The following is a 16,418-nucleotide window of genomic DNA, read 5'->3' on the forward strand; positions in this document are numbered from 1 at the left end:
GGAGATAGCGAGAGAGAGCACAAGCCAGAGGATGGGGAGAAGCAGGCTCCCCACTGAGCAAGGAGCCCAATGCGGGGCTTGATCCCAGGACCCTGGGATCATGGCCTGAGCCAAAGGCAGACGCTTAACCAACTGAGCCACCCAGGCACCCCTTGATCAGTTTTTAAAGTTATTATCTATAGGAGGATTGGTCTGATTGGTGCTCCTCCACTGTAAGTAGAAGCAGCACCCTGGAGTCAAAGAAGAGGTCCTGGACCAACCCAAAATGATAATGAGAGTGGAGCATCCCTGGCTGAGGTGGTCACAGCTCTTCTTTTCCACATGTGGCAAAAAAAATTCAGCCTTCCTTAGCTGAACTCCATCAATTAGTCACCTTTTATGGTTTTCCTCTCAACTCTGTTCCTCATGCTTACCCTCTATTCACAGGGTATTCCATTCCTAACACCCTCTCTCATTTTTCTTCCTCTGGGTCTACATTCAGCAGCTCAGCAGAAGTTCCTCCCTACCTCAGGGTCAGGGGCAGTAGAATCCTTCCAGGACCCATAGTGAGTGACAGAGCAAAGGGCCAGGGAGAGAACCATGTAAAGGGTCAGTTGCTTATAGAATTTCAGGTGCACAAGAAGAGCCCTTAAATGGCAAGAGCTCCTAGGGATCCGAATACATTATGAGCCACACCCTATACATAGCTTTTGGAGAAAACCTAACAATTTTAGAGGGGACCAGAAATAGGGATATTCTATAAGAGTGTGTGGCCACTTTCATCCATTGGAGATAGATACCACTACCCTTGACTACCTTTTGCTTCTCTGTTCTCCTTACCATCCTCCCTACATTGTTCTAGTGTCTGTTCTATGTGCATTTCTTTCCATAAGGTTTTTAATTTTTATTGTTTCTCCCTCAATTTTTTAAGTGGACAATTTCTCTGAGTATATGTATTTCCCACAATGCTGTATGAGAAATTGATCACTAGTGTCCATTAAATCCCAAACAGATTCTGGAGCTGTATGTCACCACTACTCCTTCTCTGCCTCAGCCTTGACTTTAGCATAGCCTAGCTGCACTGCAACATTTACCTTAGTTATAGATAATCCTCCAAAGTATTAAAAAGTAACTTCCAGCCATCCTTGCAAAACCCATGCATCTTTCCAATTAAACCATGGGAAATTACCAAGTGGAAATCCTTGACAATTCTTCAAAAATCCCTATTGAATGTGTGTTTAATTTATCTGTTTGGATTAAACATTTTATGTCTACATCTATAATTTCACGGTTGGTGATGGTTACACTCTGAAATACACCATTAAGATTTTCTTTCCATTCAAATTTATATTACCAAGTAATAGTCTAGAGCAAAGATATATATGCAAAGAAAATTACATCAAGAATGCTCAGTGTATAGTCCCTATTTTAAAGTATTATTTCTTTTCATTGTCTTTCATCCATAATTTCTTTATGGGGATGGAGGCTTTGGTACTAAAGGGTCTCCCTTTCCTTGCTGTGGCTCACTTTATTCTTTCTCTTTTTGCTGTCACATTCCATTATAATGTAGGTAGCAAGTATAAAGATGGCTCCAAGTTAGTCATTCTTCAGTGGGTCATCCCAAGTTTGGCTTTGTGTACTTCATAGAAAGTAGAGTTTGTGAGCTCTGATGCCTCTGAGGCCCAGAGAGGTATACACACACACACACACACACACACACACACAAAATGTGCACCGCAGTGAACATAATTGGATAGGGGGAGATGGTAGGGACCATGACAAACATGTTTCAGCTGAAGAAGGCAGCTGTTTTTCAGCTCTAGCATGTTGTTGCTAATAGGAAATGTGAGCCAATGCTACCAGATCTCCAAGGTTTTTTTTTTTTTTTTTTTTAAGATTTATTTATTTATTTTATAGAGAGAAAGAGAGAGAGAGTGTGTGTGTGTGTTGGAGAGGGGCAGAGGGAGAGGGAGAGAATCCCAAACAGACTCCCCACTGAGTGCAGAGCCTGATGCAGGGTTTGATCTCATGACCCCGAGGTCATGACCTGAGCCAAAATTAAGAGTCAGATGCCCAACTGACTGAGCCACCCAGGCACCCCACCAGATCTCCAAGTTTTAAATGAGAAGCCAGAAATCCAAACATTTATGAGAGATCTCCTGATTTTTTAAATGTTGAAAAGTAATTCAAATAAAAAAATCAACTGAACCTTGCTTGAAAGTTTATTCTAACCTATGGGACAATAGTTTTACATCTTCTGAACTTCTGAGATTATGTGTCTTACTTTCATGTTCTAGAACTACACTGTCCAATATGGTAGCCACTATCCGTAGGTGACTCTTAAGCACTTGAAATGTAACTAGTCCAAATCGAGATGTACTGTAAAGTACACACGGATTTTAAAAAAAGCATTAATGTTTTTATATAGATCATAAGTTAAATAATATTTTAATAATAAAATGCATTATTAAAATTAATTTCACCTGTTTCTTTTTATTTTTTAAAATGTGCTACTGGAGAATTTTAAGTTGTTTATATAGGTCAAATTATGTTTCCATTGGACAGTACTTCTCTAAAGTTAAAAAAATAATCAAATAGAATGACTGCAGATTTAGGTGGCTGGTATCCTAAGGATCTGACTGGACCAGCAGCAGTGAGTTATGGTCTCCACCTTGACACTCCCCCTCAGTGAACCCTGTGTGTATGTGGTCCTTCCCTGTTATTTGCTCATGAACACTAGGCCTGAGCTCCACAGCCACCTCTTTACAAACAAGGATCAAGGGCCCCTGGCTCCATGAAGCTAATGTTTCCCAGGACAGAGGTTGAGGAACCCGTTGTGCCTATTTGCTGTGTCCATGTGCCTCTCTTTGGAGTGATGACGGGAAGGGCCATGGGAAAGAACTGTAGAAGAACCTAATGAATTTGGTGGGGGTGAGCAGGCTAGCAACAGTGGGGAGAGTCTCTCTGAAATGTTGACACCTGCCTTTTATTGGGGTTGCTGAGAGAAGATGGTAGGAACATGAATATGAGTGGGAAGGGACTCCTGTTTATGGAGTCCCATCTCTGGACTGGGCACACTGCCATGTGCTGTACATTGAGCATCTCACCCCAGGTCATTATTTTCAGAGTTCTCTGCTGGAAGAAGGTTAGATTTTTTTGACCAGAGTTACCTTCTGGGCTTTTGTGGGGCAGCGTCCCAGAGAGAGGAGCACTGACATATCAGTGCTCTGAGAGATCTGCTGGTCACTGAACTGGGGGATGATCAAAGTCAATGTTGGAAGCCCCTGAACCAGGGATTAGAACTGTCTTTGGGGTTTTTTGCTGCTTGAAAGTTAACCAAGTAGCTGGGATTTCTGTGACATTCTCTGTAATTGTGACTACTACCCTACTGCTGCTACCATTCCTCTAATGAATAGTGATGAAAATTATTTTTTTTTCCAGAAAATAACCAATTCACCCCAGAAGTTAATCAGCTGCAGGAGGGAAGAGGTGGAAGCCTGTGCCACCGCCGTGCTGTCTTCTGAGGAACCCTTCAGGGCCTGGCTCTAGCAGGCTGGGGAAGGTCTCCGTTGAAACTGAGAATCTGACTGGCACGGCACAGGAGCCATGAGGGGGAAGGCCCTGTAGCTGTTTTCCACCACCAACAAAGGACAAGGAAAGCAAGAAGAGCCTGCTGTGTCCATGTCTAGAGGCGACTGTCAGAGGCAGACTGGTTTGGCAGACACAGCACTGAGGGGGGTCAGGAGATGAGACCTCTAGAACTAGGTCCGTCTGCCCTTCACTGACTGAATGACCCTGGAGAAAGTAGCTTGGTTTCTCTGGTCCTCAGTTTTCTCATCTGTAAAATGGGGGAATTAACCATACAACTGTGAAACCACTATATATATCTGGCACTTGCAGAGCTTTGGGAAACTGGCAGTACTGTACATTGTGATTGGTTCAACTTTTCTGCAGAGCAGGATAAAAATTGTAACGAGAATGATAAAAAACTCTTTCCACCAGTTGGCTTGGAGAGCCCACTTTCCTAGAGGAAACCTTGATGAGGAAAGGAAGGCTGGCTACAACAGTGTTGACTTCACTTCAAGCCAAATGCCTGTGCGGGGGTTAATGGCTCAGCCAGCTCTACAATACATGCCCTAGAAGGAGGCCACAGGCCCGTGGAAAATGGGACGTGCTGTGCATACATGAGATATTGTAAAGGGTAAATAACAAATGCCCACTGAAGGCAGCAGGTAGAATGTGTGTGTTCGAGGAGAGGAGAATACAGAAGGATGTCGATAATAAATGTGGTGTTTGCTGTGTTCCTTTCACCTGTAGAGTTGTTGAAGTATAGAATTAAAAAGAGAAAGGAGTCACCTTGGGTAATCTTTTTGGTTTCTTCCAAAAAAGTGATCTTTGGTGTTCTAGTTACATCATCAAAGTGAGAGGCTCCTGAAGGCCACCATTGGTCAGGAGTGGTGGGGGTGACCCCAGGTAGAGGACGTAGGAGATGGGACAGGGAAAGAGTGGCAGGCAGCTTCTGGCCTCATGAGAACCCTGACCGGTGCAGCTGGCCAAAGCCTCACCTGGTCACGGTGCTCCCCAGGAAATCCCTTTGGGTACCTCTCCTCCTTAAGATAGCTCACTCAGGGTGTCCTCAGCCCCTTCCAGCATGTTCATCCAGGACCCACCTTTGGAAGCCTCTTCCTTCCCCTCTCCCTACCAGGTGAGGAAAAGAATCAGGGTTAGAGAAGGAATGGAGAGGGAAGTTTCTTGAGAAGTGAAGGGATTGATGGGCAAGGCCTGTGCCTCCCTTCTTAGCCCCCAGCTTTGGAGCCTCTGAGTTGGTTTGTCTCCACACCAACTTCCTGGGCCCCTTCCAGCCAGCCCAGAGGTGGGGACAATCTAACTACTTCAACCAGGTGTTTCTCCTATAAGATAGAGGCCTACAACCCCCTCTCTTCCTGGTGGGGTCTCAAGTAGCCAGAGGGTGGGCTCTCCAGAAGGATGGTAGTGCTGAAGATCTTTTCCTTAGTACCATCATGTATGCTTCTGTGTTGTTGGACTTTTTCATGAAGAGTATGTGTTAATTTTATATTTAGCCTAAACTGGGAACATATTTTCAGTGTGCAAAAATAAAGGCTATACCACTATCCTGGTCATCACTCTCCCCCATCCCACTTCCTTGCCCCTCCACCCTGGGACTGCTATCCCTCTGTCACCTATCCAGGCCTAGAACCCAGAAATCACCCTTGATTTCCCTCTGCTTGAGTGCCTCTCACAATTTGCCCCAATGCTTATCCATTCCTGCTGGCATATATATGTATATAAAAATTTCTCTCTATTATTCTGTTGTCTTCCCAGTTCCTAAACATGCATTTACTGAGGTCCAGCCATGCATCAGAGATTGAGCTAGTTCCCCATAGTAGAGGGGCTCCCTCCTATGCAGCTGGTTATTCCCTCCTGGAGTGTTTATATCCTGACTCCCCAGGCCTCCTCTCCTTTTACCCACATCACCTGGCTCTTTAAACTATGACACTTTAAGGAGTGGAAAGGGGCACAGTTAATAACTACAACAGAACAGGAAGACTGTGCATCTCTGCACTCAACCCTGTAGAAAACCCCTGCCCCCAGAATCAAGCCCAGCTCTCTCAGCCCTGTCCTCAGGGAACAGCTTTCAGAGTCCAGTTGAACAAAACTCCCCTGCTCCATGAAGTTTACATTTCCACCGGGGGAAGGGGAAAGAATAACAGCAAAATAATACAAAACCAAATAATGATAGCAATTACTTTTTAAAAGTGAATGATCTGGTATATTGGGAGTGTACAAGTCCTATGAAAAATGAAAAGGTAGAGCAGAAAATGAGGGGTGGGGGCAGGTTGCAGCTTCCTCTAAGTGCAAGTGAATGGAAACGAGTGGACCACAACTATCTCTCAGTTCCATCCTTATATAGCCACACGGGGTGGGGAGATTACAAGTGGCTCTAGAACCGAGTACTTTGGCAACAAATCTTTAGGAGTCTGCAGTCTAAGACAAAAACTTTATTTAGTATTTGTACTATTTTTATTGATAGTGTATTTTTGTTTGTTTTTGGAACTATTCTCTTAAGTTGTCAGATAGAGCAAGTAAATAATTATTTTGATAGGAACCTAGATTTCAAGATTGGTGAAAGGGAAGGCTAACTGTAGATGCACAAATTTGAGTGGGAGCAGTGTGTTGTTAGAACTGAACTGAGCATATCAATATGAAGTCATGCCTTTGTAAAACATGTAATTAAAATATATTTATTTTCTGGCTTTTTTTCCCCCATCAAAATGGCCCAGTAGCAATGTTACCCCATAACGCACATAATGCACCCTAATGCCTACATTATGGTTTTTAATGCTATTTCTCTCCCAAAAGGAACCAGGGTTTCTTGGAACAATGTCTGATCCCATGTCTGGTCTGGGGCAGAAGACTATGAGGCAATCTCAGAACACCTAACACGTTGCTGGGCCAGAAGCAAACCCTGAAATAACCGGGGCATTTGAAAGCTAAAAGGGTCCCCACCGGCCAAAGTTGGGCCAGTGTGAGCATCAAAATGAGAATATTGGCTGACATCAGCACATTTGAAATGTCATGAGCCCACAATAACCCATAAAAAGAGCAAAGCTAGTACAGTGAATTCTCAGAAAAGACGAATAGAATGCATTTCAATTGAGTCTTGTTATGCAGTCATGTTGGGTTTATTGACTCACCATGTCAATGAAGAATACTGGTGAATGTAAATACCTCAGTCAGAAGGCATTGTTCTCCACTGCCACCAGTCCCTGGCCCAAGCTGCGACTCTATCCCCACAGGACATCTGCAAGAGCCCCTTTACTGGCTGCTCCTCACTGCCAGGCCTTCTGCACTTGCCCGTCTCCTGGCCTGCCAGGGATTCCCAGGAACATGCCTTTATTTTCCTTTTACAGAGGTTTCGTAGGTTCAGTTTGTCTGTTTAGCCTCTGTGCTACTTCTCCCCATCTTTTACATATATATGTGTGTGTATATAATATATATATATCATATATATATATATAATATACGTATATATATATCTTATTTCTGTGTGCCTTATTTTATCCGTAGGCTAATTCTCTGTGGATTCAGAGCTCTCAGTTTCCTTTGAATCTGGACTGACTTGATTGATCCCTTCAGGGAACTTTCGCAAAGCTTCTGGAGCCCACCTGGAAGGGGGACCTCATTAAGTCCGCGGGTGTCTGGCGCCACCTTGTGTTGAGTTCTGGAAAAAGTCCTTCTGTTCCCAAGGAGCCAAGTTTCAGGGATGGAGAAAGAAAAACTCAGATACATTTCCTAGAACGAGAACTCAATTACAGAACTTCCATGGGCTTGGCCCCTAACAAACCTCCACTGTCATTAGTGGATTCAGAATTTAGTGGCCGCCATATCCTCACTTGGGCTCTGTCCGCGTGGCTTTCCCTCCCTACTCGGCCCTTGCTTCGGCCTCACTCTGTGTCCGTTTTTCCTCTGTGCTATCCTTCCTTATTTCTTAAAAAAAAAAAAAGAGTTTTCTGAATTTTTATTTTTCCTGTGTGTCATATTTCTAGCCTATTCTTGAACTAGACTGACTTTCTGGGGTGTTCCTCAGGCCATGGTTCACGAGATGGTAGTCATATCAAACTTTGGCACTGTGGCACCTACCCTGTAAAATTTGAAACTGGCATACAAGATCTGACCCCAAATTACAGTTTTGTCTTGTGGGTTCCAGGGACCCCGAGGTCCTCAAGCATCTAACAAAAAAGCCTGGAAAAAACCCATTCTTGCCTGAAGTGGGAGCAGGCACATGTGGGAGCAGGAGGCTCCCAAAAGGAAGATAGAGCCCTTCCTGTCTCCCTCAGTGAGAAGCTGCAAGCCCAGGAGAGTTTGTAAAACCCCATTAAGGATCCTGGAGGGAAAACTGAGTAGGAGTGTTCTTGGGTACCTGCAAAAAGCCTCAAGAGCAAAAGCACAAACCCTCTTACTGTGAAGGTGGCACTTGTCCCTAATTCTTTTGAATTAGACACCATTTAAAACTTCTAAAAGGTATTAACGATTTTGATAATTGAAACCAGATAATGTATCTTTTTACCTTAAATTCAAAGAATGTAGTTTTGTGATTCACTTGAAGTCATAAATGCGGCTCCTACAGAATGCAAAGTCAGGAATTTAGGGCATGGCTTATTTGATTCTGGGGCAGAATTTGGACGTCTCCTCTAACATTAACTAGCTGTGTCCCACGAGGCAGTGTGCTATGATTTCTAAACACTGGTAGCTTTTATGAAAGGTTCTTTGAGAACCCACATAATCTGGAAATTTTATGAATTTGTAAAATTTTCTTCTTGAACTTTCTGAGAATGGTTTAAAGGTGAAATAATCTAACTTTTTTTTCAGTTACTAAAAGATTGTGATATAATTTGATATATCTGGTAATGTATTTTTATTTTTTTAAAGATTTATTTATTTATTTGAGAGAGAGAGAGAGAGAGAGTGTGGGGGGGTAGGGGCAGAGGGAGAGGGAGAGTCCTATGCGCTGAGTCCCATGCTGAGCGCAGAGCCATGCACAGGGCTGGATCTCCCAACCCTGAGATGGTGACCTGAGTCAGACGCTTAACTGACTGTGACACCCAGCCATCCCTGGTTATGGTTATGGATTTTTAATTGAAACTTTAGTGAAGTATATCTGGTTGTATTTTATGACATTCTTATTTGGCTTTGGCAAGTTTGAATTTTGTATAAAGTGAAGGTAATTGGTAATTGTATTTTCCAGAGACTTCAGAAAATTTGGAGTTTTACTCTCTGTTGATCAATAATTAAAATAAGGGCAATGAGAATGTATATGAAGCAAAGTCTGAATTTTGATCCATGAGTCAAAAGGAATTTCAGGTGAAATCTTAATATACAGCATTTATAGGTACTGTTCTTGGATAATCATAAATAATTTGATCCCCTTGTGAGAAAATTAAGAGCTTTGACTGGACTTAAGATACTGCTAATTGACTTTGATTCTTCACTGCTAACCTTGAGGTAACAATACATAACACGGTATATTAGACTGGTAAGGGAATGTTGAACATTATAAAAGAAGGGCGGATTTGGGGCGCCTGGGTGGCTCAGTCGTTAGGCGTCTGCCTTCGGCTCGGGTCGTGATCCCGGGGTTCTGGGATCGAGCCCCGCATGGGGCTCCCTGCTCGGCGGGAGGCCTGCTCCTCCCTCTCCCGCTCCCCCTGCTTGTGTTCCCTCTCGCTGTGTCTCTCTCTGTCAAATAAATAAAATCTTTAAAAAAAAAAAAAAAAAAAAGAAGGGCGGATTTATAGTTCATAAAAGGAGCAAGATAAATTAAAAAGCTTAGAAGATTAGAACAGGATTTTACAAAAAAAAAACAAACAAAAAACAACCGAATACATGAAAGTAATATAGATTGGATAGGTTAATTAACAGGAGGCAGAACTCATGTGTACCTCTCTTGATATTATACCTCTGGGTTAAGCCATGGTAGATGGGCAGATAATGGTGAAATGCAACCATCGTGCAGAATTTTGGCCACTACAGTGTTGGAGGTCTCGCCATCATCTTGTGTCACAGAGGGCCTTCTTTCTCCTAGTGGCTGCCAGTCTCCAGCTCCTAAGAGCTTTGGTTGGTTGGCTGTTGTAATGCTAGGGCTCTCAGATTGAAAATGAAGGAAAACGGTCGAACCAAAACTCTATGCCAGATAAGGACTCACAGAGCCAAATGTGAGTGAGAGATCATAAGTGACTCTAGAGCAAAGACTTTTTTTTTTTTTTGGCAAATCCTTAGTGGAATGCACCTAGAAACAAACAAAAAATAAGTATTAGAAAAATTGAACTTTGTTAGGTAATTAGATAGTTTGCATTAATGTTGTAAAGCTATTTTAGAATTACTTTCTTTTCAGACAAATAAAATAGGCGATTGTATTTATTTTGTTAGGATTCTAGATTTTTTTTGGCATAGAAGAGAAGGAAGTACCATTGTAGAATCAAGGATTTGAGTAGGAATACTGTATTGTTAGAACTGAACTGGAAACATCGATATGAACTCACACTTTTAAAAGAACAAAAACTGTAAACTGAAAACATGTGTTTTGTCTCTTCGTCTGTTGAAGTGGCCAGGGAAACGTGTCACCCGACAGCGCATCTCAGCACGCTCATTCCGGCCTGTAGTTCTCTTTTCCCATTGAAAGCACTTGGGAGAAATGGCAGATTCCGAAAGTTCAAGATGAAACTGAACAGCTAAACAACAAGAACAGGAAGCAGGAGAGTTTAAACGGATTGATGGAATCAAAAGGACATAAGAACCAATCTAGAAGGGGCTCCCACTGCCAAAATTGAGACAACTTGAACATCAGAAATAAGAGTATTGGCTGAGGTCCGTTGACATATAGTAAACCTGAAGTCATGGGTATAAAATGGAATTCAGAGTGCATCTAAATCATGTAGACTAAGAGAAGGTTAAAAAAAAAAGTGTTTTGTTGGATTACTGTCTTCTCGATTGCATAGACATAGAAAACAGAAACTAATAAACATGAATGTCTCAGTCAGGAGGAATTTTTCTGTTTCAAGGGAACAGAAGTGGATTGACCCTGTAGGTTATAACCCTGAGTCAGACAGGGCCACATAAAAATATCAAAATCCAACGGAAGTATCTTTGATGATACTCATGTATTAAGAAGACCCATAAAGTTGATGTTTAGTAATTAAGGTTTAATGGATCCTGGCCTTCCAAACTTCCTGAGTCTGGCTTGTGTTTGTCTCTTCTGGCCAGCTTGTGGCACCCTCTGGGGACAAGGCAGGAAATAGGAATTATGTAGTTTTGGTGACTCCATGCAACAGCTAAATGCTCTGATATTTGCAGTGTAAAAATGAGAGGTAAAATTTGTACTAATTAAAATTAAAAAAAATTTTTTTTTTACTTAGAACACATTAAACAGCAAATAAAAACCACCATGACAGGCATAGAAAAAGATCACAGAAGAAAGGGAAAAGCTTTTTATATGCCTTTAATGACATTTTTTCTGCTTCATGCACAAGGGACCCCACAAATTATGCGGTTGACCCTGTTTGTAGTCAATGTGCATCACCAATGAAGGAGACAGAGGAGGTAGGAATTACTCCTGAGTCCAGGGCCTGAGAAACTGGGAGAATGATAGACTGGGAAGGTGGAGTGGCCTGTGCTTGGGGCAAGGATAATGAGTGTGTTTTGGAATATAGGAGGTTTGGGGTGCCACATGTCCAGAAAGCAGTGGGAGCAGCAGTCCCAGAGCACGAGGGGCTGGCTGTGTGGAGGGAGGTTGGGAGGTGTGAGCAGAGGATTGAGGGTCCGTCAGTTTGTTCTGTCTCTTCAGCTTTGCAGTTTCCTGGAACTCGAGGGAGCTGAACTGCAAGCGGGGGGGCGGGGGAGGGGTTGATTGTCAGCCTCCCGTGCCATACAGGGAAGAGGCCATTGGGTTTGGCAGGACGGCTGTGTTAAATGTGGGGGCTGAGGGTTCCACTGCCCAGAGCTTCGAAAGGAACGGGAAGGAGTGGACGGGGCAGCCTACTCCTTCCAAAAGCATGGGTCCAGGAGGAAAGAATCAAGGAGAGAAAGTCAGCAGTGGCTGGGATAGCAGATGCAGCATGCCAGACTGACTCGGGGAATGTTAACAAGGACGCATGTGGGGTCCTCAGACGACTTGAAGAAGGATCTCCTGGGGCAGGTTGGGGGTCAGTGGTAATCTGCTGTTCAGAAAACAAACGAAAAAACAACAACAAAAGAAAAGGAGAACAAAACCCTGCAATTATTCAGAAGGTTGCTAGGATTCAGAACACTGAGCTGGAGCCTGCTCCTGTTTAAATACATTTTTGTCCTAATGTAGCTGGTTCCTTGCTATGACCATGGGCACAGGGGGTTGAGGATCGGCCCGAGTGCCACAGGCCTTGCGTGCCCAAGCTCCCCGAGGCTGATGGGGTCGGAATGAGCATGCGAGGCCTTGCAGGTCGGGGAGCCAAGCCTCTGGAACAGGGCAGCTGCAGGGAGAAGCTGGATCACAGGAGCAGGTACTTGGGGTCCTGCGACATCTGCCTCATTCCAAGCCTTAACCTACGTAAATGTGCATGCACCCCTGAATGCAGAGCTGGAGGCACCTGGGCTGCCTTGCTAGGTGGGGCTGTGCTGGACGTTTGAGGTGCCCCCAACAAGAGATACCTGGAAGGCTTGAAAGTGGGCAAACCCCTGGGCCCCATCAGGCAGCCCAAATGGGGTCTGACTGTTGCAAGTTAAAGGCTGCTACCTCTGAAAGATGTTCGGGGCGTGGGATCCCTCCACACAGGAGGCTGTGCGGGTGGTTTGGGACCTGGCTGCACTCCACAGGCCTGGAGGGCCGCAGCTGCACTGGGTGGGCCGATGGGGTGTGTACTGCGCAGGCCGGAGCCGCGCAGGTCCGGGGAGCCAGCGCCGGAAACACGGCAGCTGGAGGAAGAGGCTGGGTTCCCTGAGGGAGCTACTGTGGTTACCTGGCAATGCCTAATTCCAAGCCCTAGCTACAGAAATGCACATAATCCCCCTGAAAGAGAAGCTGGACGAGTCTGGACTGCCTGGCCAGGGCGAGGCCTGGTGGGCTGCCCAGGTACCATTCCCTAGAGACATCTGGGAGCCTTGATGACTGGTAAGCCGGGGACCCTAGCAGGCAGCCTGTCCAAATGGGGACTGACTGTTGCCCCTTTAGAGCAGCCGCCTCAGAGAAATTTTGTGGGGTTGGGCTCCCTTCACTCAGGAGGCTGCGCAGGTGGTTTGGGACCGACCTGACCCCACAGGCCTGGAGGCCCCGGGCTGCCCCTGCCAGGCCGACAGGGTGTGTGCTGGGCATGCATGAACCATGCATGTCAGGGGAGCCAGGGACCTGGTGCAGGGCAAGTGTCCGGAGATGCCCTACAAATTTGCTGCGAGCTGTGGGGGGTTCAAGGCTGCCAGCTCTCACCTACACAAATGCGCATATTCCCCTGGGGGCAGAGCTGGAGGAATATGGGCTCCCTTGCCAGGGTGGGGCTGCGTGGGAAGGTCAGAGTATCCTTCAATAAGAGACACCTGGGAGCCTTGACTGAGGGAGGAGCCTCGGACCAGACAGGCAGCTGGTCCAAGCAGGGACCAGTTTTAAATGGAGTGTTAGAAATATCTTTGGGGTGTGAGCTCTCTACACCCTGAGGCCATTCAGCTGGTGGGGGGAGGGTCCTGCCAGTGTCCCATGGGCCTGGGGGTGTCCCCTGCAGCCCACGGCCTGCTAACAAGTTGCAGTGTGTGAACTGGGACCCTGCATGCGGGGGCAGCACAGGGGAGCCAGGGCCCTGGAACAGAACTCTGTCTGGTGAGGCCTGCTTATAGGAAGGGGCTTCAGGGACTACCTAGCATCTGCCTAACTCCACGCCTTCACCTACACAAGTGTGCATATTTCCCCGGGGGGTGGAGCTGAAGACATGTGGGCTGCTTTGTCAGGGTGGGGCCCCACATGGGCTGGCCAGGAACCCTCCAGTGACACACCTGGGAGCCTTGCTTTCTGCAGGAGCCCTAACCATGTCAGGTAGCCGTTCTGAGTGGGGACTGACTGGTGCTGGTATAAAGCTACTACTAGAAAAGAAAGATTTTCAGGGAGTGGGCACTCTCTATACCCAGGGATATGCACGCAACGTGGATGGCTCAGGAACCACACAGAAGTAGCCCGTCAGCCCCGCCCCTCAGGCCTCAGCAGCCATACATCACCTTCCTTTCTGGGACTGGTCTGAACCCAAAAGGCCCGGAGGTCCCAGCAGCCAAAGGCTGCCTGGCCCAGTGCGGGCTGTGCAGATGCCACAGTGCAGGTCAGAGGAGCGAGGGAGCTGCACCAGGCAACTGTAAGGAGAGCCTGGGTCAGAGACGCGGGCTGCTGGGGTTACTCGGCGTTTGCCTAATGCCAAGCCCTAAATGACACAAATGCCCGTAATCTCCCTCAAGGCAGAGCTGGAGGCATCTGGACTGCCTTTCCAGGGTGGGGCTGTACGGGACCGTTGGGCGACCCTCCAGTAAGAGACACCTGGGAGCTTTGATTGCGGGTGAGCCCTGGGACCCCATCAGACAGCAAGTCCAAATGGGGTCCTTGAGGGTCCTCTTGTTCTGCCTCTGTGGCGTTGGGGGATTGCTCTCTCCTTCCATGATACAGCCTTCCTTCCCTCCCCCTTGCCTACACTGAGGTCCATGTTCTTCTTGTCCCTCCCAGGAAGGTGGACACCACTCTGTGGGAGCTGACGTGGGGTGGACCAGCTTAACATCCTGGAGAACCCCACTGCCAGAGGCAGTGGGAGCAGAGGGACCAATAATGCGGCTTCAGGCTTCAGACCCCCTGGGTTTGAATTATGGCTCTATCACTTAATAGCTGTGTGATCTTCAGCGAATTACTTAACTTCTCTGAGCTTCAGTTACTCATCTGAAAAATGGAACTGACATTACTTTCCATCAGGATGGGTAGATGAGTAAACGAGAAAACATATGTAAAGTTTTTAGCGCAGTGTCTGGTGTACAGTTGGTTCGCAGTGGTTCTAGTCAGCTGAACTTCTTGCTGATTGGCCACTTGCTCAGCTCTCGGGGAGGGTGACGTACGGCTGCTGAGGTGGGAGGGCTGTGGCTGTATGGGCTGCTTCTCTCCTAAGCAAATGTAGTTCCTGAGCCATCCATGTTGCCTCTCTGGGTCTGGACTCTCCACCTGCCCCAATGGGAGTGCTCAGGCCCCTCTTCTTGTTTTTCTTACCCTAATTCGTTGTTGGAGATTCAGAGTTTGGGCTGATAAGCCAGGCTGGGCTGATGATGCAACCCCCGGAAAGAATAGGAGCCTGGTGAGAGCAGCACATTGGAGGCACAGAGCCTTCTGAGCCTGTGGGAGTAGCAGGCTCACATATGTGGTATCAGCATTTGCACCTGAGATTTTATCTGAAAGTCCTGAATCATCTCTGAAGTGTCCCACTGTGAGAGGGAGGGCTTGAGGAAGCTTCTGGCACTGGGGCTCTCCAGAATGTGGAATAGTCTGTCCTCCATCAGCTCTCATGGAGAGGTGTCCCCTCTTCTGGGCAGGCAGGACAAGAGAGGGAGGGATTTCTGCCAAAGCCAATAAAAAGCAAGCAAGTTCTTCCCATCACTGAGGGAAAATGTAGTTACTTGCAGAGATGGGCTTGTTCACTCTGTTGCAAAACTGAGGTGACTTGGGGCTGGGGCATATATCCTGCTTGTCTAGCTCACTAGTGTCTGAGGCATGACTGGAAGACATCTGATCAAGATGATGGAGTGAGCACACATCAAACCCTCTCTGTAACCTCCTCCAAACAGAGGAATGACAGATCACACACACATATACACACACTCACAATCTTTGTGGACCAATAGTGAAGAATAAACCTATAGAGTAAGCTGATGAAGGATAGCCCAAGGGTAGAAGGAACTGGGTGTACATATAGGTTGGGCTTCAAAGCTCATGTGGGAATGGAAATAAGTATACCCCAAGCTTGGCAGGAGAATGGAGCCATGCTCACTGCCTTAAGCTGAGGTTGGGGCTGGTTGTCTTGTCTGTTTAGTGAACGGGGACTGAAAACACTCCAGAAGCGTGCTGCTTGCCCATGGTGCAGGAAGAAAAAGGGGCATCTTTGTCTGACCTAGTTCTGCACAGGGGAAAAGCGTCAGGAATTTTATTGGCTTAGAGAAAACACTTGAAACTCCGTAAGACCTAGTCCCGAGTGTGTAAACTAGGAGGAATAGGCTAAGATAGCTGCAGAAGTATCTACCATAGAAGGACTTTTTCATGGAAAACACTGCCATGCAGAATGAGCTATAATATAAAAATGACAAAGGGCATGATGAAATTCATTATGAGGCATATTTCAGACTCAGCAACCAGAAAAATTCATAACACAAGAGATGGAAATAATGGATACTTTGAAAATCTACTGACTCATGGGGTATCTCCATCCTCCCTTAAAATTTACCTGGGTGGGCAGTTTTTTTTCCTTGTCAGTTGATGACTTTTTGGGTCACTCTTAGGTGATAGAAAGCTCTATAGTCACTTTAACACAGTCACTTTAATTCAATTCATAATTAAAACTGCCTATTCCCAGTATTAAAAACATTGAACTCTTATGAGAGAGAAAGCTGCTTTTGTCTTTAGCAGGTTGGGTTCCTTACTTCAGGGAAGTGTGTGGTCTGTTTCCATTTCTTTTTTACCTCCTCTTCCTGCACCTGCTGCCATTATGGGCCCATCTGAGATTGGATTTCAAGAAGGATAGAGTGGAAAGGGGGCTCAGGAAGGGACTTAATTGTTTGGAACAGTTGAAAGCTCAGTTTGGGTTCCCTGGGCCTGGTTGAGATTTAAAGCTGATTTCCTTCTCCTATGGACACTTTCATGAGCTCTTTGTAAGCTTTTCTGTTGAAATTCT

General features: G+C 45.9%; 1 protein-coding gene across 1 annotated transcript in view; it reads left to right on the forward strand.

Moving 5' to 3' along the window:
* The window catches only part of IL20RB (interleukin 20 receptor subunit beta), a 50,527-nt gene extending 46,193 nt beyond the window's left edge, over positions 1-4,334 (forward strand). Inside the window, exon 7 of the mRNA XM_031035168.2 lies at positions 3,421-4,334. Within this exon, the coding sequence (XP_030891028.1) occupies positions 3,421-3,528 (108 nt within the window). The 3' untranslated portion in view covers positions 3,529-4,334. The remainder of the gene's footprint in view (positions 1-3,420) is intronic.
* Positions 4,335-16,418: the final 12,084 nt, after the last annotated feature.

This window comes from Leptonychotes weddellii, chromosome 1 (assembly GCF_054177405.1).
Source record: "Leptonychotes weddellii isolate Sample4059 chromosome 1, ASM5417740v2, whole genome shotgun sequence".
NCBI lineage: Eukaryota > Metazoa > Chordata > Mammalia > Carnivora > Phocidae > Leptonychotes > Leptonychotes weddellii.